At 41.6% G+C, this 26090-nt stretch overlaps 1 protein-coding gene across 2 annotated transcripts; it reads left to right on the forward strand.

The window, feature by feature from the left end:
- The first annotated feature begins 4065 nt into the window (after positions 1–4065).
- On the forward strand, positions 4066–25759 carry MINDY4B (MINDY family member 4B). Of its 2 annotated transcripts, none has more exons than XM_039489743.1 (10): positions 4066–4154; positions 6444–6563; positions 9196–9290; positions 12362–12527; positions 12979–13044; positions 13688–13758; positions 14582–14654; positions 16942–17115; positions 23230–23410; positions 25361–25759. In XM_039489743.1, exons 1-10 carry the CDS (start codon positions 4146–4148, stop codon positions 25498–25500), a joined length of 1095 nt encoding a protein of 364 aa, XP_039345677.1. In that variant the 5' UTR covers positions 4066–4145; the 3' UTR covers positions 25501–25759. The 2 variants fall into 2 exon arrangements, with proteins under 2 accessions (XP_039345677.1, XP_039345676.1); XM_039489742.1 differs by having other exon boundaries at positions 23230–23406.
- The last annotated feature ends 331 nt before the right edge of the window (positions 25760–26090 follow it).

Raw genomic sequence — 26090 nt, forward strand, 5'->3', positions numbered from 1 at the left:
ACAGCTGAGATTTACACAGATCTTATTATTGATGCCTTCAGCTAAAGTAATTTATTCACCTTCTTTGATTAATTATTCATTTTTATTATGCATAGCAGACTTGGAAGGTTAAGGAGAAAGGGTGTGCACTAGTCAGTGTCAGGGCTTTGGCTCTTGCTGCTGCCTGGCTTTCACAAAGCTAAATCGCATGGCCCTCTACCTACCACAGAGTGCTCAAAACACAGCAGAATCACCCCACTTCCACTGCACCAGGGACAGGCAGGGAATGTGAGGCCTACTTTGTAGCATCGAACTGTGGGGCACCTCTGTAGGGGAGAAGGGGGGGGAACCTGAGGCAGAGACAGGAGCAGTGGATCTGAAAGAAAAACTCTCCTGCTCCCTTGGTCAGTTTTAGAGTTACTCTCCCAGACAGAGTCTAATTAGGGCTTGTCTTCACCACAAAATCTAGTCATGATGGAACAAGACCTTGAAGGGTCAAGCTAATACATGCAATGCTGACACGACTTTGCAGTTGGTGTAGACGAGGACAAGTTGTGGTGGAGGGAACATAGATTACTTTAAGCTACCTTTGCTCCCTCTAATATCGGAGAGTAGCCCCCAGTAAAACGTAGAGCAGCCTCAAGGAGTTGCACTCTGGCCACATGCCCTCGACACACATCTATGCTAGAGACTGCACAGGAGGACAGTGCCAGGCTGTTCTGCATTAGAAGTACTCCACAGTGGGGAGATGTGGTTGGGGTTTGCCATCGGAATGGTGTAAAGAGGCCAGAACATGGCCCATAAGCAGGACCCCTCCTCAGGACTGAAGATTATAATTTCCACCTTCCCAATGGCATTTCCCTACGTGAAACTCTTTTACTTGGCTCCTAGAACCAAAATTGGTCTTGTGTAAGTGGCTCTCTGGGTGAATCTGTGGGACAGTTCTGCACTGTCATACTCATTCTCCCCTGCTACATAATATTCAAGGATTGTGGACTCTTCGAAGTTGGGGAAATGCAACCCATTTTTTGCCTCTGAACTTGACTTTTGAGATTCTAGATACCTCTGCATAGAGGCTAGTTTTTGTCAGACACAAGGATTCTGGCTTACTTCAGCTTGTCTACATAAACTGCCCCATTACAGCATGCTTTAAATAAGCCTCAGTATGGGCTGACAACAGAGGTCAGTTTTGGATTACTAATATCAGAAGTCTGCAGAAAAGAAAAAAGTTCCATAACAAATCATTCCTGTGGGAGAAGCCTACAATTATCAAATGTGGAGATACTATGTGACCATTGCTCTTTCAACAGTCAACTCTAAACACTGACAAGTGGGGGGCAGACAAAGACAGGGTGTCAGTCTTCAGCTTAAATTTAATCTTTTTACTAGCTTGTCTCCCACAGTAACATCACTGTGTTGAATGTGTCGGAGTTTATAGGCATCTGTTTAGTAAATGTGTTCCTCAGGAAATTTATTCCAGCACCAAGCATTCATTAAGGTCCAAATCATGGTCCCTTTGTAGTCAATGGACATTTAGCCATCAACTGGAATAGAATCAAGATTTGGTCCTTACGTAGGCTTCCCTACACTGCTATATGAAAATAATCACTTTGATTACACTCTCTTAAGCCTAGTGCCATCAGGTTAACTATTCAGATTTCTCTGAAACAGACATGTAATTGCAGTTTGTTTTTGTATAAATCTGTGTCTTGGATTAAACATTCATGCTATATATACAGTGAGCAGAAAAAAAACAGACTATGTCCCACTCTAATAAAAGTTTAATCAGGGTCTGATAGTATGAGCTAGGACACTTCATATAGGCATATGTGCCAAGAGGGTCACTTCTCTTTTAGATACAAGGGAGTTTATATCCTGATTTTTAATGTTTGCATCCCTTACTCTTGTGCAGAGTACAGATGGGCAAGGAGGCATCCAGTGGTGAACACAGCTTACAACAAATGGATATCCAGCAAAATTTCAAATCTAGATAAATGGAGAGAAATTTTTAGTTGCCACAGGTAAGATTTTTATTCTGCTTTGTTTTCACATATTCTTACAACCAGATAGTCTTTTGTTAGGGGTTTTACAAATTTTAACGCCTTATTTCTCTGTCTGCATTCTTAAATGTATTTTAAAAATGCAAGTATAATTCCTTGGTTTTAAGCTTTTTTCCCCCACTGGTCAAAGAAAATTGTACTAGGTTAATACTGCGTTTATTTTTTTCAGCTGAGTTTTATTTTCACTTGCAGGTTGGAAATCAATAATACAATTCACCAGGTAACTGTTTTTCTCAAAGGTAACATTTTTTTATTTGTCTGCCCTTTTTTGTGATTGCGTCACTAGGCAATCGCATTTAAGAGATTACTCATGTAACATGTAGCACATTAAATGCTAGTATCCTCTTAACAAAATAATAATCAAACTGTAAAAAAGCCTGTTTTAGCAATTTATTCTTATACATTTTTCCTTTGAGAAGGAAGCCTTCATATATTTGAAAGAGAAATTTTCATAATCAGGTTCAAAGTAACAGAAGAATCTAGGATAATGAACTTTTTTGTCTAACAGTCAAGAGTTTCTTGGTCAATTTTAAAACCCAGGAAAGAAGACACAGGTGTTCAGAAATACAAAATGTATGTATTTGTAACCATTACCCAAAACCTTAAATTGGAAGATGTCAAAGTTTAGGCAGAGATTATATATTTTTGTACTGTAGTCATTAGAATGTGCTGAAGTTATTAGCAACCATTGATAAAAAAAAAGTGAGTCAGACAAGTAAACTGCATATTAAACAATTGAAAACAATAAATATGTACATATAACTCTTTCAACCTCATTAGTATTTAGGATAATATAATCATTTATGGCTATAAAACCAATATATGACCTTAAATATCATGCATGTTTAAAATAAACTAACTTGAAATTAAAGGCATCACCTTTATTGAAGTCTGTTCTTAAATGGCTTCCTGAACAAATTTATTCTAAAGCAGAAATAGCTCTGGAATTATTATCTTCATTATTGTTCATGTCCTAATAGGGGAGAGTGAAATCATTTAAAGTCTTTAGAAATCCTATTCAAAACTAAGTGTATAAAGCAGAATGAAGACAAAATAAAAATACATATTAGATAAATAACATTTTGTTGGCAGGAGGGTTGAAAAAACACTCAAAGTGCCTATGTGACAGCTTTGTCTTTTTGTTTGCAATAAAGCTTCTCTTTCAGTAGTTGCCTATGACTTAGATGATTTATTCACTAGATAAGAATGAGACCTTCTCCTGTTCTTTGGTAATCCAAACAGCTAGGAAGGCAGTTCTCTTGTCCAAGGTTCAGCTGTCACTGGGTAACTTCTGTAACTGCTTTCATTACACTGGAAAACTATGGACATCGGTCCAAAAGTGCAGCAAGTCAAAAGACGAGTAGATTCAAAGTTAAGTTATACTGAAATATTGCAGGAAGAGGTAAAGAAAAGCCAAACAGTAAGTAGCAAAGTGTTTGTTGTATTCCTTTCCCAACCCCCAAAATAGAAATGCCCTACCTTGTTGGGAATTTGAGTCTTGAAAGTGATTTTGTGTGTGTTAGTTACCACAATGCAAAGAATGGAAAATTTTAGGAATTATGTGGCTTGAAACAGCCTTTAGAAAGATAACTATACACAAAAATTGCACCATTTGAGCAGTGTTGCACAATTCCATATCAGTCTCTCTTTAAATATATTGTTGTATGATTTCAAACCTAGAACATCAATGTACTGATCATTTTAGAGTTTCCTTTTAACTATCTGGAATTATATGACAAAGAATATGTATTCTTACGCTTTTACCACTTTTTTTTAATAACTTTAACTTCATCATGTCCATGTTGTTATGAAAAAAGGACACGTGACGGGGCAGGGTGGGTGCGGGGAATAATTTAGTAGGACCAAGCATAGGAATAAGCTATCTTCTAACTGCTGCAGCTGAAAGAATATATAAGTCCTGTTCATTTCTCTCTATAGAAATACCAAGACAATCACAAATCTGATTATGACAACAAGGATGGAACTGGAGCATCTGAGTTTAGAAGTTCCAAAAAGCAGGGACAGTTTCTATCCAATATCCCTTTCTCAATCCCCAAACAGCTTACAGTCTCTTCAAACCTGGGCGGCCTGCCTATCTCCCTAGAAATGGCCATGGTAAGCATATCTTGTCAATTAAGCATGAGCTGTAATTTAACCTCACCAAATAAAGAGAGACCTGGGAACCTTATCTGGTGTTATATGAGGCTTACATTATTATTGGATTCAAGGATGCAGTTTGTTGGTATTGATAAAAGAATATAATTTTAATTATTTATTTATTATGCTTTTAAAGAACACAGTTGCTGTACAAGCCACAAAACTGATATAATACACTGTTTATTAGGTACTATGACAAATACTAAAGGATAATGTTTTTTTGCTATTTGGTATTTTTGTTGCCTAGTGCGGTGGTGCTCAAACTTTTCCAGTCACACTGCCCCCTTCCCCCCCCCCCCCGCAACAGAATTTGTCTACACACACACACCTCCGTTACTGCACAGCCAAATTTTCCTCAGCAGCAGAGCTTCAGCTGAATGTGGAGCTGAGGGCAGAACTGAGGATGGGAGAGGAGCTGGAGCAAGAGGCAAAGCCAGGCTGGGACCCAAGCAAGAGGCTCAGTGGAGCTGTAGCTGGGCTCAGAGTTAGTCTGGGGGTAGAGCAGGGGGCGTAGTGGAGCTGTGGCTGGAGCTCACATGGGGGCAGAGAGGGAGTGAGGGTGGAGCTGGACCTGGAGGTAGAGCAGGACTGGGGGCTGAACAGGGTTGGAGGCAGAGCTGGTCCCCGCGGGGGCTGGCTCCAGCCCTATGTGCCCCCCAAAAGTTCCTCTCTGTTCCCCTGGGGGGCACTCCACACTTTGAGAACCACTGGCCTAGGTGTCAGAACACTGGTCATAAATTCAGGCGATTAGGCAAGTTTTTTAAGTCACTAAATATTCTGGGGCATGATCCTGCCAGTCCCTCATATGCAGAGTCTCCGTTGGCTTCAATGGGATTTCTGCAGATGGGGAATTTGCAGAATTGGTCTTTGATGCCTACAGGCTGTAAGGATCAATAAAAGTCCCAGTCATCTATCAATGTACAACACCTATGTAACATAAAGCTCAGGCATTTAACACAAAGGGTAAAATTCTGACAAGAGATCTGCATTGGTGAACACACACAAAATAGAGAGTAAGGGTCAAGGCCTGCAAAGACTTATGTATGTGAACGACTTTGCTTACATGAGTAGTCACACTGACTTCAAATGTATCTCTCCACACTGGATAAAACACCCTGTGTGCATAAATCATTCCATCTCTGACGTGGAGTAGCTTAATCAGAGGCTGTGCACAGAGGGCCCCATGATGTTTGTCCAGGACCACCCTACCCTGACTGGTACGAGGAACATGCTCTCTTTTGGATAAACCAAGCTCCTTTTTTCTATGCCACACTCTCATGAGGTGAACACCACAGGCAGGTGTTCCCATTAAATATTTTCTGACTAGAAATGCAGCACAATAAGTGATCAGTGCATAGTGGCTTTTTATCCATTTTGAATGGGCAAACACGCATGTACATTGCTTCACTCATGCCAGTAGGACTAAAGGGATGAAGGCGTTCCATTCGTGAGAGTGAGCAGCCATGCCAGTTCTATGCTTCGCCTTACACAGGAGATTTCCCAAGCAGCCAGCTGAACCAGCTGTATGGCCCCTTTGCATCTCTGGGGTGAAGTCCTGGCCCCATTCAATTCAGTGGGAGTTTTACCACTGACTTCAGTGGGTTCAGAATTTCATTCCTGGAATTACTTAAAAGAGTAACAGCAAATCTGAAAAAGTGGATCCCTTTAAAGTAAGTGCTATAACCTAAAATTAATAATTCAGCCTAGAGCTATATTTTATTGTAATTGAGACCTGAAGTAAGTAATCATGACTAACCAAAAATGTTTCTTTTCCTTTCATGTCACAGGGCCTGATTCTCACAAAGGGTACATCTATATATGAGCTGGGAAGCGCAATTCGCAGCTTGCATAGATGTACCCATGCTACTTCTGCTCGAGCATGCACCTAAAAATAGCAGAGTGTCATTGGTGGCATTCCCCCACTCCTCCAAGCACAATCCCACCTGGCCCTTTGGGTATGTACTCAGGCAGCTAGCCATGCCCCTGCCTCTGCCACCATGAATGCACTGCTATTTTTAGGCACAGGCACATGTAAGCAAGATGGGAATTATATTCTCAGCTTAAATGTAGATGTACCCTATGACCACTTTACACTGCGTTTGGCAATGTGAAGGAAGATACCTTAAAGTGAATGTAAATGTAATTTACTCCTACTTGAAGGCCCCTTTACATTGCCAAAGTGGTGTAAATTGGCCTTAGTGTAAATGAGAATCGGACCTATTCTATCTTTATTCCTCTCATCTTAAGGGGCTCCGAAAGATGTTATTTGGAAACACATTCCATGTCTTCAGCTATGAATGGAAAAAATCATGTTTCAAGTTCCACGCTCCATATTCTGACCTATCCTACGCTTTGGAGGCAGAAAAGGTAATTTTTTATATGTAATGACTGACCATGTATTTTCAGTATCACAGAGTGAACTGCTGGGATTTGCAAATGTACTCCAATTTTACCCGACTCTAATTCTGCGTGATCACACCTGAACACTGTGCTCTATTCCAGGCATCTAAATACCAGAAATATGAACAAATCAGAATGGGTTCAGAGGTGATAATTCTGGGTCTGAAGAGAATGATTTATGAGGCGAGATTACAAGAGTTGAATATATTGCATGGCTAAGCAATGACTGAGAGGGAACAAAGCAGCCTGCAAATGTCTAAAGGCTATAGATACCGAAAAGAGAGAGGATTTATTTATAATAGTACTAGAAGTAATGGGGTGAAATAGAGTTTGAGACATTTCTGCACTTTTCCCCTTTTATGCCTTTGGCGGCCTCTTTAATTTAGAGATTTCCAGTATGATTTGTAATGAAGTGCTCTGTTCTTCCTCTAGGCAGTGAAACTGCACACAGGAATCTAACCATAAAGAGAACTCTTCAGTTTACTCCCCTGTCTAGCAGTGGGATTTTCCTTCCTGTTTCTTTTGTCTTGCTTCTTCAAGTTTTTTTTTTCTGTAATAACTGTCCAGATAGGATTACTATTGCTCTTCTTTTGTTTGTATTGTTATTTTGCACAGAATTACCAGCTCTGTTTTGCTGGTGTTCAGATACCCCTGTTCATTTACCTTCTTCTATTTATAAAACTTGTTTCTTCAGTTCAATCCCTTCAGATTTCCTCATCCAGTCCACTCTCTAGTTTTTCTCATGATTTCTGTCATTCCCTAGTCCATAGAGTCAATCCTGAGGTCTGTATTTCCAATTTCTTTTAAACTTTTTAATCATCTTTTAAATAGTTGTCCGTTATTTTTGTTTTTTTTCTCCATGAAATGCACTGTAGAGGCCTTAACATCATATGCATGCTCCCCAATATTTTCTCTAAGGGCAATTCAAAATATGTCCTAGAAGGGAAGCCCCAACATGTTTCTAGAGCAGGGGTGTGCAAACTTTTAGGCCCAAGGGCCACATCTGGGTGGGGAAATTGCATGCAGGGCCATGAATGTAGGGCTGGGGCAGGAGGCTGGGGTGTGGGAGGGAGTGTGGGGTGTACGAGGGGGCTCAGGGCAGGGGTTGGGGTGCAGAGTGCGGGAGGAGGCTCAGCGCAGGGGGTTGAGGTGCAGGAGGGGTGCGGCAGAGGTTTGGGGTGTGGGCTCTGGTCCGGCGCTACTTACCTTGAGTGGCTCTGGGGTGGCAGCAGTGCGCAGTCGGGTTAAGGCAGGCTCCCTGCCTGCCTTGGCCCCGTGCCGCTCCCGGAAGCGGCCAGCACCATGTCCCTGTGGCCCCTGGGGGGCGGGCATAGAGGACTCTGCACACTGCCCTCGCCTGTGGGTACTTCCCCTGAAGCTCCCATTGGCCGTGGTTCCCCGTTCCCAGCCAATGGAAGCTGCAGGGGCAGACAAGGGCAGCACACAGAGCCCTCTGCCCCCCTGCTCCTCCCCAAGGGGCTGCAGGGATGTGGTGCTGGCCACTTCTGGGAGTGATGCGGGGCCTGCGGCACCGTGGGGGTGCCAATTCCATGGGCCAGATCCAAAGCCCTGACAGGCCGGATCCAGTCTGCGGGCTGTAGTTTTCCCACTCCTGTTCTAGATCCACATAAGGAACAAATGTGATAATGTTTCACTTTAATCCAGGTGGCATGTACCTAAATTTGAAAACATGAGCAGTCCCAATGTAACTTCAATGTAATTACTAATGTGCTTAAAGTTACACACATGCTAAGTGCTTTGCTGGGTCAGGGCCTTAAAAGAAAAGCAAGACGACTGCAGTAAGCAATTAATGTTGTGAATGTCCACAATCCACTATTTATGTAGCAGTTCTTTCTAGCAATTCCATTTAACGGCACTAAAATACTTTTAGCAAGTCCAGCCGAAAAATTCTAATCTTGAAGGGTCTGTTATTGCTTAATTTATTAATTTAGGCCTCAGTTGCACTTTGCAACAAGCCCTGGGTAAGGAGGTATTTGTGCTACTCTAGAAGCAGATCAGGAATCAGATTGCAGTTCAGAGAATCTGGTCCCTCTGGTGCTCTGGGAGGCTGTTGGGGAGGGGGAGAAAGTAGCCAGATGCAACCTGAACCTGCCCTATATCTAGAGCAGATTGCTGTGCTAGCTACTCAAGGCTCCACCCACACTCTGCCCCTGCCTGCCCATTGCCCAGGATGAGAAGTAGTGGCTGAGCAGCAGCTGCTCTCTTCCCATGTTGCTACGCACCATACAGATAGCTGTAGCCAGCACGAGGAAGTAAGGGGGACATAGGCATATAGATATAGCCAGGGTCAAAATTGTGCCCTTTCTCGGATAGCGATTTCCTATTTTTAGGCTCATAAGCCCTCTCTCTACTTACTTTTCATTTATCTCCAGAGCTGTCAGTAGCATGGTGTCCATTCTGAAGTCTCAGACAGGCTAGACAAATGACTGATGCTAGTACCTGAAAGCTAAAACTTTGGTCAGAGACTCAGCTGGAATTATCATAAAGTCCACATAGTGCATGGTAGTTTGGTTCCACTAGTATAGGGGGTAAGAGGTTGGTCTTTTATGGTTTTTTTAACTCTCTGAAATTCTTCTAGGGAGGAGCAAGAGCAGTTCTGATGGCTGTACAGGTGTATATCATTAAATACTGCTTGTTCGTAAGAAATAGAGAGGAAAATATTCCCCTCCAATGGTAAGAAAATGTACTTTCCCACAAAAAAATACTAATTACTTAAATTATTTGGCCATAAACAGAACGAATAGTGTTGTCCTATATGTTATACAGAGACAGAGTCTATTTTTCATTATGCTTCTGCAAATCCAAGCGTGAAGAGTAGAATCTGGTCCACTTGCTATAGATTTTTCTCTCAGAAAGCTTTTAGTTTTATGGTCAATAGACTTGCTTGTTTGGCCCATTTTGAGTTGTGGTGACCAGAACTTATGGATAATTTCCATGCTACATGGCCAGCCTTCGTACTGGCAACTGAAATTAAAAGCCTCTCCTGATCTCAAGCACATTCTTTGTCAGTGTTTAAAAGGAGAGGGCAGGGGTCAGCAGTCATTGCAAAGGACACCAATATGGTAGTGCTAAAATGAATGAAAGCCCTGTAAACACAGGTGCCATCCCTCTCTGCATGTGGGGTCCTTCTTAATGATAACAAATGCATGTGCTGACTGCACCGTTTGGTAAAGAGCCAGATTTGGGGTTCAGGCTGGCTAATTGGCTGAATATATTGTAATAGGAATGCACCGGTGTTTTTAAGGAAAAAAGTAAACTGTTTGTGCTGCAGCTCCTTTCTTAGCAAATCCTTCCAGTTTCCATGTGACATCTTCCTTGACGGGTCCAAAATCTGAGTAACCACATAGGTCTAGATTTTCATCTGGTGTAAACTGGCATAACTCTACACTAGCTGAGGTTGTGACTTATGGAGTTCATGGGCCTGATTCTTTTCTCACATTGGTGTAAATCATGGTGACCTCCATTGAAATCAATAGAGTTATACTGGTGTAAAGGAGCTGAGAACCAGGCTATGTAGGTTGACAAGTATTTTGCTATAACAACCACAAAACCACTAAATCAGGGGTGAGCAAACTATGGTCTGTGGGCTGCACCCAGCCCATCAGGCCTTTTAATTTGGCCCTCAAGCTCCTGCCAGGGAGTGGGGTCAGTGGCTTGCCTCACTCCGGAGCTCCAGCCTGGGAGCTGGGTCGGGGTCTCGCCGCTCGGCTCCCAGAAGCAGTGGTATGTCCCTTCTCCAGCTCCTATGTGTAGGGGCAGCCAGGGGGCTCACCGCATGTTGTCCCCACCCCAAACACTGCCACCCACAGCTCCCATTGGCCTGGAACCATGGCCAATGGAAGCTGCAGGGGGAGCACCTGCGGATGGGGCAGAGTGCAGAACCACATGGCAGGCACCGCGCCTCCGCGAAGGAGCCGTAGGGGGGCATGCCGCTGCTTCTGGGAGCTGCGGGAGATGGTGCCTGCATATGGGGCAGTATGCAAAGCTGCCTGGCCATGCCTCCACGTAGGAGCCGGAGAAGGGACATGCCACTGCTTCTGGGAGCTGCTTCAGCTAAGTGCTGCCTGGAGCCTGCACTCCTGAGTCCCCTTCCCCCCTACACACACACCCCAACCCCCTGCCCCAGCCCTGATCTCCCTTCCACCCTCTGAACCCCTCAGTCCAGGCCTGGAGCCCCCTCCTGCACCCCAAACCCCTCATCCCCAGCCCCACCCCAGAGCCTGTACCCCCAGCCAGAGCCCTCAACCCCCTGCACCCCAGCCCCCTACCCCAGCCAGGAGCCCCCTTCCACACCCTGAACTCATCATTTCTGGCCCCATTCCAGAGCCTACACCCCCAGCCAGAGGCCTCACCTCCTCCCACACCCCAACCCTCAATTTCATGAGCATTCGTGGCCCACTGTACAATTTTTATACCCTGATGTGACCCGCAGGCCAAAAACTTTGCTTACCCCTGCACTAAATACTATTTTTAAATAACTCAATGACTCATATAATGTGTTATTTAGAGAATAAGTCAACAAGAATATGGTCAGACCAAGGGCCCAATCCTTTTCCTGATGAACCAAAAAACCCCATTGCTGTCAATGGGACCAGGCCCTAATTTTTCATAGGTTATGCCATGCAGCACTGAACCACACCCACCCCCAAAAAAACCAGCCCAAGGTTGAGAGAGATCAGGCAGGATTTAACATGTTACCTTAGTTCAGGTGATAGGGCAAAGAGGGTAACCAGGATAGCTCTGTAAAGCTGCACCTGCTATAAAGGCACATCTTTCTTTCTCTGGCAGTGACAGACTCCAATAGCACCCTCAGAGAAACCAAAAGAGAGAGACAAAAACATGAGCAAAGAGCTAACAGAGACTTTTAAACCCCTCTCAGTGAGGTGTGGAGGGGAGCTAATACAGTAAAGTGGAGTGGGAACGCAGCCGAAGGGGTGGGAGCCAGTGTGGCAAGGTCCTCCCTCTCAGAACTCCTGAAACCTCTTCCAGCCATGCTCCCCATCCCCCTTTAATGGCGACAGATAACCATGCAGGAGCTAATGCAGCTGCTAATAACACTGACTTAGTGTGGCCTGGACAGCCAACGGCAGGACTATTCTAGGGACAGGCAGAGGCAGGTACCTCAGGGCTGTCGCTTTCATACTTTGGCCTCCTCCATCCCTCTAAGCTCATCCCTATTAGAGGATCATTTGCCAGAAACACTTCAAGGTTTCTTAGGTCCTCTGGCCTCCTCTCACAGATTTTACTGTGGGGATAGAATTTGGTTGTCAATTAAGGCCAATCTAAGTACATATTTTATTGTGTCAGGGATCAGGTTATTACATGACAGTATCCTGACCATGCCATAACACAGATTAGAACCTTAACCTTCACTGAACTGTATCGTAATTCTGTAGCATGATTATAAAATGGTTTTAACACAGGAAACACCAAATCATGTCAAGACACAGGGCACTCGTTTATAATAAGAAACCCCGTCAACATCATAATGTTTGTAACAGCCTTGGCTACACTCAGACACTGCCCTGATTCAGCAATCGCCAGCAGCTGGTGTAGCTGCGCTTGTGCTGGTCCTTTAGCTCATTTGATGCAAAGCCCAGTATGGCCCTGTCTGTGTTTAGATGCCAGCACTGAGTGCCGAATCAGGGCTATCTCTGAGCATACACAATGCCCTAGAGTTTTCCTGTGGTAGGTTCATCTGCCAGTTTCATGCCTTTCATATTCTTTTGTATCCTGCATTACAGTTTATGTGAAATAAGCCAAACAGAACAAGAAAACGCACTTGCAGAATCTCTGGGAGATATTCTGTGGACAGCAGGGGAAGGTCGAAAAGCCACTGTATGTCTTGTCACCAGTGATACTTACTTTACGCCCAATATAGACTACAAAGTAGATAACTTGACTGAAAGAGTAAGTAAGAAGATACAATTTATAAACAAGATTTGCAGAAAAAAGCGGTTTGGGTTTTTTTAAAAACAAATATAAAATCTCATAAACCCATGTCCTACCTTATGATACATTATAAATTATAAGCACTTTAAGATCCATGTCACAGTTGAAGCTCTGAAAGGTATTTCTATCTCTTTATAAAGGCTTTATATGAATCCAGAGGCTTTAATTCTTTTTGATTAACAACTATGATTTCTCCCACCCCCCTAAAATGGCAAACAAGTTAACTTTATAACTGTTTATTTAGTTATCCTGTATATAATTGAATGCCTTAGTTCAGGCAGAGTCCGATTAGATTCCTATATTATTCTTTTGTTTGTCTGAAAGAAATACAACAGTGGGTTGAAAATTCCACTTTTGGATATAATTAATGTCTTCTGTTCTATTTTTTTCTTACGTTCCTGACTTACAGCTCCAGCTGTTTGAATTTTCTGGGAAAGAAGCGGCTCAGAAATTTATCTGTGATCATATACGATGTGTAAGTGAGGAATAAGCAATTTCTTATGTTGAGTTATTTTGCTGCTTCCCACCCATCCTATTTCTTTCATAAAAACTGATCTTGCGGTTGGTTTATAACATCATATTTAATGTGATCTTCAGAAACTCAATGAACTTGTCATGAATCATTTCTGATTTTCACTATAGGAAATTAGAACAATACATTACTTGGCTTGATCCTGCTCTCAGTGAAAGTAATGGGAGTTTGGCCAGTGACTTCAACGGGATCAGGATCCTCCACTCTATGTAATGAGGAGCTAAATTTTATGTTAATGAAAAAGTGGTTTGTAAAAATACAAAAAAATTGTAAAGTCACTAAAATCATTTGTTAAAATCTGCATACAGAGAAAACAACAAATGGGAATGTAGTTTGTTCTGTGAAATAATAGAAATTAAATGAAGAATTTCTATTACGCCTTTGAACCTGATCCTACTCTGCTTAATAAGTCAGTGGCAAAGCTCCCATTGACTGCAGTAGCAGCTCATGCATTTCGTCCAGTATTTTCATCTAAGATTGTAGCAGAAGGTGCAAGGAAAACAAATCTAAAGAGTTAACAGAGGAGGTATCTCAACCAATCATGGGTAACTGCCATAATTCCTTCTTTGTTGTTGTTTTTTATCAGTTCAAAGATGAAGGAAGCCACGGTGTGATCTTATTTCTATATAGCTTGCTTTGCTCTAGGACACTGGAAAGGTAAATTATGTCTTTTTAAAACCTTCTATACACGTTTAGCAATATTTTATGAAGTGGTCTATTTCCTTATGACACTGGGAGGAATTAGGAGAGGGAAGCCAAATTACACCTGTATTCTACCAACTCTTATCACCTAGATAGTGATGATAGTGACTGAAAGTCAATGGGACTTAGACACCTAAATCACTAAGGGGTTTGTATACACTCAAAAATTATCATTTTAACTATACTAATATAGGTAAGTGGTACAACCTCTATCCCCACCCTAAGAACAGATGCAATTATATTGGTGTAAAGGTGTTTTATACTGGTATAGTTATTCCTGTGTAGGATAGAGAATAAGCTGTATTGATATAAGGCACTCTTATACCAATATAACTGCATCCACACCGGAGTTGTATCAGTAGTTAGCTATACAAAATAGATGTGTAGTCCAGCTTTTAGGCACTTTTCAAAATGTTACCCACTAACATTTTGGTTCAATTCCTAAAGACAGGTATTAGAATTGTTAAAAATAGTTATTAGAAAATGCTAGAGGTCATCCAGAACCAAACCTTGTGACCCAAACATACATCAATTTTGGGAAGTTTGGGTCTGGGTCTAAATTTGAATTTTGCATCTCATATCCAAATCTAATAAAAGTTAAACCTGGGTGTAAAAATATAGCTAGATCACCACTGCCATGCCTGTAATAAAGGGAAACAAAAGAACCCTGAGGAACATATTGCCATTTTAATTTTTCTTGACAATCATACACTGATGTACAGAGTCATTCCTATCATTCAGCTGACACCACAATAATACTTTGTTTTTGGTTGCACAGGCTCCAAAAAGATCTAGATTTCACAACATCTCATCTGTTACAACTCAGTCTTGGAAACTTCATCTGTAGACAGGTAGGACTATGTGATTTTCTTCCTAAATGGTTCTTATCAAATATGCGTAATCAGTTTACCGAACATTCACAATTGTTAGTAAGATCCATCTAAAAGTAGATGGTTCCACTTCCAGATATGGTCAAAGGGTATTTCTGAAGCTTTAGAATCGTATTGACTGTCTTAACATTGGTGTATGCATTTTAGGTCAATTTCCATTATTGCTTCTAGTCTTTTCAATTTCAGGAAGAATCCATCCAATTACAAAAATATTTTTATTATTTCTTAGTTTCAATGTAAAATATAAAAAAGGACATCTGTACACAAACTCTAGATGTCCTGGCCACAATTAAATTTGTAGTCACAAAAAATACCACCACAAACCAAAATACAATGAGAAAATAGAACAAACCAGCCAACAGAGAGTAGATGCCATGCTTTGGCACAATAGATTGTAGAATATCAGGGTTGGAAGGGACCTCAGGAGGTCATCTAGTCCAACCCTCTGCTTAAAGCAGTACCAATCCCTAACTAAATCCCCAAATGGCCCCCTCAAGGCTTGAGCTCACAAACCTGGATATAGCAGGCCAATGCTCAAACCACTGAGGTATCCCTCCTGCTTCAAAAGTCCATTGCCTCTGCCTCTACACATGCCCTATCAAACAGATGATTTTTACAGTTCATGGTTCATACAACTACCATAGCTGAGTGTTGGTCTCCCAGAATTTGAATCACTAATGTTACCCAGCATGAAGATGGTTTCCTACATCATTTGGTGGCTGAGGTAGAAAAACAGTCATAACTTTTACTATGTTTTGTTAAAAGGCAAATGTTAGGCCATAAAGGCAAATGTTATGGGCCAGATCCTCATTCAATGGACATGAGTTCCACCAGCTGAGGATCTGGCACCTATTATTTGCAGAGAAGAAAGCAGATTTACTGTGTGTTGGATGTCTATGTCCAGAAATGACAATGAGGATTGAGAGTCATCGTTATGGCATTTACTGTCGCAGGGTGCTGTGTTTTATTGCCAAGGGTATTGCTGGGCTGTGTAAAGCTGCAGGCATTCTCCTGATATCTGCTATAGTGGCTTCATTAGTCATTTTTCCAATTCCCAAAATTATGTGGCTTTGGGGGCAAAAGATTATAAAAACAGGAAACTAAGTCTAAAACCCTGCAAAATTAGAAAGATTCACAAGGGGCTTGTTTAAGTTTGGTATTTTTTCAAAAATAGGGCCAGTTTTGGATTTTGACAAAATGCAAAAATGCTCACATGGCAAGCATTACAAATGTATCTGCAAATATTTTCCTGCCTCTAGTTGCTTGAATCAAAAGGCATCAGAAGGTACAGATCGCCTACCTGGATCGATCTTCAAGTCACGCTAAAGGATAATACAGAAGTACAAGCAGGAGTTAGGGAAAGTGAATAGATATATGTGCTTGCACAGCATAAAATAAGCCTCAGTTATTCAGGGACGCTGAAACAGTTTTTATAGTGAAGGTGCTGAGAGCCATTGAACCAAACTGTAAACCCTGTATATGATGGAAACCATTTCCAGCCAAGGGGTGTTGCAGCACCCTCTACACTCCCAGTTCCAGCACCTATGTAGTTATTTGTGGGAGACATTAGTGACAAGCAAGATTTCAGTGCCTAGGGTTCAGAATCATAGCAATTGCTTTTCCTCTCTGAGGACACTTGCAAAACAAGTGGAAATGGGAAGAGAACAGCAAGCACATCCTGGTGAAGTAATGGATGGCAACCTGTTGTAAGTAGAAGTCTGAGTTTAGTTTTGCTGCCTGCCCATATTTTCATTAATTAATATAATGAATCCATCCCCACATTCCCATAGACACAATGGGGTTTTTACTCCTGATTATACAATTTTGAAACTTCCATCAACACAAGCATGGTCTAGCAAAGTGAGCACTGGGTTCAGAGGCAAAGCTTCTGAGTTCTAGTCCTGGCAATGCCACTGACTCACTGTGACCATGGGAAAGCCACTTAACCTCTCTGCATCAGTTTCTCTATCTGTAAAATGGAGTTCATAATACTTATCTTTGTCGCAGGGAAGTGTGATGTCTGGCAGGCCCTATGTAATGGCAAGTATTATTATTGTCATGTAGATACCAGGGTGACAGGTGTCCTGGAAATGCCTAAGACAGATGTGTATGAAATCATGCTTTTGTGCCACTTATTCTATATAGAGGGGAAGAATGAGCTATAGGAAAGATGAACAACAGCAAGCAATTCTACAGCATAGTTTCTGCTCCGCTGCCTGAAAGTGTAATTGTAGGTCATTCCCCCTAGGCAATTCTCAACGTCATTTTAACAGGCAGAGCAAGTCCACATGTGTTTAATGGGTTCCAGAAATTTGACAGTGAAGATGGAGTGCAAGAACTATTGCATGGAGTCCTGGCCCGCAGTGATGTGGGCTATTTACACTGGAACAAGGAGGAAGTGGAGCATTACAGACCCCTCCAGGTGAGAGCATATGCAAATCACTGAGCTGCACTGACATTCCTACGCTCAGATCCCCTGGCTTTAGACTGTTACCGTTAGTACTATATATCATCAGCTTTCCCCCTGAAAATTCATTTATCCTCTGTAGACTGAGGGCGTACCTTCACTGAAAAATAAAGTGTGTTCTTAATTTGAGTTCGGTAACTCACGGTAAAATACTAATGAAGACAAGTGATGTGAAACCTGCAAACTGCCTTAGAAAGGTTCCTGTTGAGCAATATACTGAAAGCACAAGGGTTATTGAGGGTGGGGACCACATCATGGCAGTGGAAAAAGGCAGCGGAATGGGGGAATAGGCAATAAGTGATGAAATAAAGAGTTTGAAGGCTGGGTAGTTACAGGGTTGTTGTCTCAATGCCATCGTGCCATGTAGCTAAAATGTGCCAATAGTGACACATACAAAACAAGCATAAAAATAGATCATAGGCACATAATCTGAGTGTAGCTGGGCAGAAAGTAGGTGGAGTCAGTGGGAGGAGGGACAGGGGAAAATGAGGATCATGCAAAGAAAACATGGAAATATATTCATAGAAAGCCATCTGAACTAATGCTGACAATGTCTGCATTAAGCCAAAATGCAGCCAGGCACAGTTAGCGAGGCCCCCACACACATTCTCATCATATAAGTCACACTCCACTCACTGCCAATACACAAGGGCAATGGATGGCCACACATTTATGGTTACTGCTGGACACAGACACACGCATTCTCAGTGTACAGCTCCCACACTTTCCCACCTGCCTCCCACACTCAATCCCCACTGCTGGGTGCCCATATGCTGAAGCTTTAAGGCATACTCCTGCCCTCTCCTTGTGTCCAATCCCTGGCCTGCTGCAACACAGGAGCTTCCACTTATATGGCTAAAACAACCACACTTTGCTCAGGTGCCCATACCACCAGCATACCAAGGAGCTGCTGTATAGGTTCCAGTGCTCCCTATTCTTTTCCTTTGTTCCCTAAGGGTTTTTCAGCACCCTTGTTCATGCCACAGGAGAACAACCCCAGTGCTCAACATGTGGCCTTGCAAACTCCAGGGCTTCAAAGCTACAGCCCTCAGAGTAACACATCAAACACAGTAAAAAATTGGCTGAAGAAAGTATCACTGATGGGAAGAGTGAAGACAATGAAACACTTTGATGTACATCTAAAGTGTGGTCTCATGGATAGTGTATCTGACTCAGAGTCATGATCCTCGGGGCTCTAATCCAGTTCACGTATCCTGTCAGTGCCTCCATTTCCCTTTTTGTAAAATAAAGATAAGATTTACCTACCTCTCAGAGGTGTTGTGAAGTTTAGTTGGTCACTATTTGCTTTAAAGATTCAAATACACTTCTAGACCGTCAATGCTGGGAAACTGCTACTTCCATCTGCTTTTTGCTTACTCCCATGGGAGTTTAAAACAACACAATCTTCCCTTTATGAAGATGGGATTTAAGCTGCTTGAAGAGTCTTTTAGTGTCTTGGGACATTATTTTAAGGCCTCGAGTTTCTAGGTCCCAGATCCAAATTTTGAAGCCTAAATATCTTTGTGGACCTGAGCCAAGGTTTTCTTATATTAGTTCCTTTTTTAAGACTGAAATATTTTCACAGATCTATGTAATGCAGAACGAATGCAAACATGACCCTCTGGGGTTAATTTCACTTATCCAAAGAAGATTCAATACATGTTCTTTCTTTCTTTACATGTGTTACTGTCACTGTCATGCTCTTGAGGCTTATGTACATCAATAGCATAGTGATCATTTGAAACTTGACTTACAAGACATTGTTGTCCAATTCACTTTTTTCAGCTGACTTGCATTACTTTCTAGATAGGGTGCTTTTCCTCCTCCCCAAACAAGAGAGAATATACAATAATGCAAAACGTAAAGCTTCTTTTCTTCTTTTATGTATGAGGGATTATTTACACCATCAAATGCTAGAGTTAATCTTACCTGTCTTTCCTAATAAACCACCACTGTATGGATATGTCCAGGGACTAGAGTCTATAAACTGTTTAGGGATTTCTTTCTTCTTCAGTACTTAATTCTGCCTGACAGATTTTGTTCTCAAAGTGAGGAATTACTCCGTCTCTAGATTGGTCATATCTCATTTCACCTTGGTAAATCATCTTTACACACCAGACTTAATGTTAATGGCCATTGGATGCAAGCTGTTTGTCGATGAAGCACTGGTCTGAGACTGCCAAATATATATCATATGACATCAGAGTCCAAACATAATGGAAAAGCAATAAAAACAAGGTTCAAAGGCCACATCCAGAGACATGAAATTTGCATTTCCCCAAGTGACCCTCACAATAGCCTGCCAAAAGAGACAGAAGATCTTTCATGAGAGGCCAATTCAGCCCTGTGACCGAGACAAACGCAGGTTCGAGTAAGTATTTAATTGAGAGAGGAAAATCAAAACGTGACAGATTGAAATTTCAAACCACGTGGCCGTTTATTAACAAGGGATAAGTTACAACTTGGGCGGGGGGGAGGTAATTTATCAACTAGAAATACTATCAAGATAAACCACACACAACTTGAAAACAGTCTATTTGCATCTAACAACAAGAACTAAACGACCTATGATCAACCACTTACTAAAATCCAAAATAGACATGCAAACTGAGTAAACTGTGTACGCATTAACCCAATGTTGTGAAATACACCAACTAACCACAACAGTAATCAATAACAACAATTTGATTCTCCTATACTGTATACACAACTTTGCACCAAATAAGGGAGAAAGAGAGAAAGAAAAAGAAAAAAAAAGGAAGAGGCTAAGCAAACAAAGTGTTTACAGAAATTAAAATGCACATACCACACTCCAGGCGCAGCTAACCAGCAGTAAGGACACAGAGTGCATGACGAATTGAGGGGAAGTAATCCTAACACGACACGACACGAGCCGGCAAAATCCGGAGGAGACCCTGGCTGAAAGGGTGATCAGGCCTTTCAGCTAACACGCGGGCACTCCTGCCGTTTTTGGCGTGAGATACAGTTTTATTCGAAGACTCTTACTCATGACAGCGTCTAATTGGTCCCTAGCTCCTTCACCCTCCAGGTTCCGAGCTGGAGCCCTCTACGTCAACAGGAGCTGCACCCGGCACACTACTCTTTTGCACACAACACACTGGTATTGTAGCACACGGCACTAACTTGACCCACAATTGACCAGATAGAAGGTTCAGGAATAGGCACACGGCACTATAATGTTGCACACCGCACTACGGTGTTGCACACGGTACCAATGTGACCTTTTGACTGACAATTGGCCTTACAGACGCCATGTTTGAGCATGAGTTTAGGGTTGCGACACCCTGTTGTAAGCAGACACAACTCCATCTAAGACTATGGACTTATGTTCTCTCAAACCAGGGCTGAATTTGGCCCGTTCTCTCTAACAGCAGTATTTACTACATTTTGTACCATTTAGAGAGCACCCCCATTATTTTTCTGCTTTAAGTTATGGGGGCATGTTCTGATTTCACTTATCCCTGTACAAATCCAGAGCAACTTAAGTGGTGTTACATCACTATAAAACCTATTAGGGCTGTCAAGCGATTAAAAAAATTAATCATGCGATTAATCACACTGTTAAACAATAATAGAATACCATTTATGTAAATATTTTTGGATGTTTTCTAAATTTTCAAATATATTGATTTAAATTACAACACTGAATACAAAGTGGACAGTGCTCACTATATTTATTTTTATTACAATTATCTGCATTATAAAAAACAAAAGAAATAGTATAATTCAATTCACCTAATACAAGTACTGTAGTGCAAGCTCTTTATCATGAAAGTTGAACTTACAAATGTAGAATTATGTACAAAAAAAACTACATTCAAAAATTAAACAATGTAAAACTTTAGAGGCTACAAGTCCACTCAGTCCTACTTCTTGTTCAGCCAATTGCTCAGACAAACAAGTCTGGTTACAATTTGCAGGAGATAATGCTGCCCACTTCTTGTGAGAACAGGCATTCATATGGCACTGTTGTAGCCGGCATTGTAAGATATTTACGTGCCAGATGCGTTAAACTTTCATATGTCGCTACATGCTTCAACCACCATTCCAGAGGACATGTGTACATGCTGATAACGGGTTCTGCTCAATAACGATCCAAAGCAGAGCGGACCGACACATGTTCATTTTCATCATTGGAGTCAGATGCCACCAGCAGAAGGTTGATTTTCGTTTTTGGTGGTTTGGGTTCTGTAGTTTCCGCATCGGAGTGTTACTCTTTTAAGACATCTAAAAGCATGCTCCACACCCCATCCCCCTCAGAATTTGGAAGGCACTTCAGATTCTTAAACCTTGGGTCAAGTGCTGTATCTATCTTTAGAAATCTCACATTGATACCTTCTTTGCATTTTGTCAAATCTGCCGTGAAAGTGTTCTTAAAATGAATATGTGTTGGGTCACCATCCGAGATTGCTATAACATGAAATATATGGCAGAATGTGGGTAAAACAGAACAGGACACATACAATTCTCCCCCAAGGAGTTCGGTCACAAATTTAATTAACGCATTATTTTTCTTAAGGAGCATCATCAGCATAGACCCATGTCTCTGGAATGGTGGCCGAAGCATGAAGGGGCATATGAATGTTTAGCATATCTGACACATAAATACCGTGCGACGGCAGCTACAAAAGTGCCATGCGAACACCTGTTCCCACTTTCAGGTGACATTGTAAATAAGAAGCAGTCAGCAGTATCTCCCGTAAATGTAAACAAACTTATTTGTCCTAGCGATTGGCTGAACAAGAAGTAGAACTGAGTGGGTTTGTAGGCTCTAAAGTTTTACATTGTTTTGTCTTTGAGTGCAGTTATGTAACAAAAAAAATCTACATTTTTAAGTTACACTTTCACAATGAAGAGATTTCACTACCGTATTTATATGAGGTGAACTGAAAAATACATTTGTTTATCATTTTTACAGTGCAAATATTTGTAATAAAAATAATAATATAAAGTGAGCAGTGTACTTTGTATTGTGTTGTAAAATAAATCAATATATTTGAAAATGTAGAAAAGCATCCAAAAATATTTAATAAATTTCAATTGGTATTCTATTGTTTAACGGTGTGATTAATCGTGATTAATTTTTTTAATCGGTTAATTTTTTTGAGTTAACGGCAATTGACAGCCCTAAAACTTATATAAGTAAGTGAAATGAGAATTATGCCCAAGAGAATTCCTGTGTATTTACACCAGTGTAACTGAGATCAGAACCTAGCCCAGAGGTCTGAGGTTTCTATGAAGAGACATTATGAAGCAGGTCCTGGAGGATACTGCAATACTCAGACTACCTGTAAACATACCGGACTGGGAGAGTTCACTGCTACTCGTGGGGAGAAATAGATTACATTTTAGAAAGACTTCCTTGTTGCAGTGTTCAGCCCTTCAAACCCCGCTGAATACTCCTTCCTCTCCACAGTCACACCACATCATACCAATGTTTGTTTTCTACATTTTCAGATGCTGATGTTAGCTACTTACATTACCACATAGAACTACTGGCAGAATAGCACCAATGTTCACTAGCAATTGCACAAATGCACTTTAGAATGTACGTAGGACTGCGGAATTGGTTCTACAATTTGTTGAACTGGCCACAACCCGTTCATTATCTGACCCTTTCTTAGACCATTTGGAACCCTATTATGTCAGTGTTATTTTTAAAAGCTGATTCCCAAAAATATATTCCCAGGCTTAGGATTTACTGGAGGTTTTTTATTACAATATCCATAAAGCAAAGTGCACTTCTCAAGTTCAAACATAGTGGGTGAGATCCTCAGTGGCTGTAAATCAATAGACATGAAAGCACAGGTGAGGATTTCATCAGAACTGGAGTTCAACTTGCGACATATATCATTCATACCACCTTGACTTATTTACTCATTTCCTGATTAAAAGGTATCTGTAGAGATATTACTAGAGGAAATGGACAGTAATACCTCATAGTAACTCTGTATTCAGAGCAGTAAAACTAATGTTCCTTTAAAGCAACACAGACATTAAGTGCCTATTAATAATGAAAGTATATTTGAAATACCCTTTTCCCTCTAGGTTGGAAGCATGCTGAAGACTCCTAAATTACCCATCTGGCTGTGCAACATCAATGGAACATACAGTGTTCTTTTCAGCACAAACAGGCTGCTCTTATCTGACTGGAAAATGGAACACATCTTTGATCTTTACTTATATAATGGGCAGCCATCACAGAAAAAAACAGTACATCTAACAGTAGGTAGGCATTTAAGCTTATCAAAGGAAGGTGTTTAAATGTATATCACTGTCAGTGTTTAATAGTCTGTTCGTGTTGTCTAGGGAAGATACAGTAAACAATGCATAAGAGAAGGCTCAGATCAAAAGATGATTTTAAGAGACATAATCAGTTGGGTGGGAATAATATTCTTGAGCAGAAGCTTTATTATTGGGGCGATATCAAGGGTGACCAGATGTCCCGATAAAATCGTGACCATCCCGATATTTAGGTGTTTGTCCCGCATCCCGACCAATCTTTGGTCGGGACGCAATTTGTCTCATATTTTGCTCCGCCGGCAGCACTCGTTTTTTTTTTTTTCCCCTTGCTCCGCCGGCAGACCCCCTCCCTCCCCCATGTGTCCCAATATTTTCTTCCTCTCATCTGGTCACCCTAGCGAGATCTAAGAATATTGTCAATAGAATTGACCATTTTTTAATCTATATATGAATATCAAAAATCCTTTGAGATGCTGAGCATCCTCGATACCGACTGATACTAATAGGAATTGAAAGCACAGCATCATGCAGGACTGGGATCATATTATTATTATTATTATTACATGTATTACAGTAGTGTCTTGAGGCTCCAACCAAGATCAGGGCCTAACTGTACCAAGTGTTGTACAGACACCTAGTGTGAGACACCCCCTGCCCTACAGAGTTCACAATCTCAACAGACAAGGGTAGAAAAGAGGAAGTGTTATTATCCACATTTACAGATGGGAGACTGAGGCACAGAGAGATTAAATGACTTGCTCAAGGTTAGTGGCAGAGCAAGGAATTGAATCCAGATCTCCTGAGTCCCAGTCCAGTGACTTAATCACAAAACTGTCCTCCCCTAACGTAACAATGGCACAGGTACATCATGAAGTTGCAAACCATGGGCCACATCATCCATTTGTGTCTAACAGGTACAGAAAGAGAGGAGTGTGCCATGACTGCCAGTCTGCTGCTACTCTACTGCACTGTACGCTGCTGAGGCCAGGTCTTTTGGGGCACTGCAGTTTAATTGGGCCAGGAACTAGATCTGCAGGAGGTGGCTCAGTGACTGCCATTCTGGTTGGATGGCCCCTAGAACTGTGACTCAAAGATTATACTTTCATTCCATGCACTACATTGTAACCCTGCCTGCAGCCTTCCCATCATCCTGTGCCCCATCACTGATATATAAAAGCCACTAGGGGAAGTTATGGCTGCTCTGATTTAATAAACTGTATATCCTGAGCTTTGCATGCTGCTGCAGGTGCAGACTTTGGTTTATTTTCAGTAATAGCCTTCCAAACAGCTAATGGCTGGCACAATAACCCATGGGAAAGCAAGACTTCATTCTGAACCGTTTCACTGAGTTCATAATCAAGTAATAACAACCGATGGGAAGGGCTTCCCCAGCCTATTTATGATCAAGGGGAAGGATTGAGAGCTCAAGGCCTTTAACATAGCTGGTCTTAAACTGCCAGGAAGTGTACCACCCAGAGATCATTACTGCTATTGTAAACTAGGGTCAGATTTTTAGGATGTGAGGTCCTTGTTCATTTTTACACCAACAGTTCATTCCAGTTGCATGCCCACATGCTTGTAATGCCCACAGACTTCAAGTCTCACTTTCTGAAATTCTGACCCCAAAAACTGAACATTTAAAATAGTTGCCTTTGAAATTATAAACTGTTGGAAAGAAATCAGTGCCAACTATGTTAAATTTAAACTGCACATTGCCATGAGTCTAGAGTTTCATCTGCAATAGCTGCATATGCCTTGCAGTTCTAGACCAGCACTGCATTTAGAAGAGCAGAATATTAGCACACAGGCCCATTAGGCTTCTAATGTGGAATTTTAAAATCTGATGAGCAATTGAACAGAACAGCCAATGGAGCTATAGCAATTAGACTCATGTTGCTGGGGGGGTTTCACTGAATTTGGGGCATTGCTCTTTCAGACACTCATTCTCATCATTGGGAAAAGAATCACTGTGAAGAAAGTGATCCAGAAAAGAGATTTCCTTCTGTGGAGATGGCAATCAGAACTAAGTGGGAGGGAGCAGCCATCAACTGGAATGGGGCTGTCCCATTCTTCTGAAGAACGAAACTGCACAAATGTGGCATCCACTACCCTGTGACTGGCTCTGTAAAGTACTGAAGGCCACTGAGAAAAAGAATGCTTTGTTACCATTAGAACAATCTTTGATATCTTAACAGGACCCAGCTTAGACTAGTATTATGTCTACAATGAATCACTTTGCATTTAGTTATAAATTATCATTTATCATAGAATATCAGGGTTGGAAGGGACCTCAGGAGGTCATCTAGTCCAACCCCCTGCTCAAACCAGGACTAGTCCCCAGACAGATTTTTACCCCAGTTCCCTAAATGCCCCCCTCAAGGCTTGAACTCACAATGCTAGGTTTAGCAGGCCAATGCTATTCGTCCCCCTCAACGAGACAGAAGAATTCATTATTAAACTATTTCAATCTATACAAGACTTCTGGGAGGGAGTGTAGTTTATGATACACACACACACACTTCTCACAGCTGCAGGCTCAAAAAAGAGTAAGGAGAAAAGTGGAGCATGGCAACTTTATGGCGGGGGATGAAGGGGTCACAGCAACACCATTTTCTCCCAGGGCAAGCAGTGATGTTAATTGAATAATAATATCTCCTGTAGGTGCT

Source organism: Mauremys reevesii, linkage group 9 (genome assembly GCF_016161935.1).
Source record: "Mauremys reevesii isolate NIE-2019 linkage group 9, ASM1616193v1, whole genome shotgun sequence".
Taxonomy (NCBI): domain Eukaryota; kingdom Metazoa; phylum Chordata; order Testudines; family Geoemydidae; genus Mauremys; species Mauremys reevesii.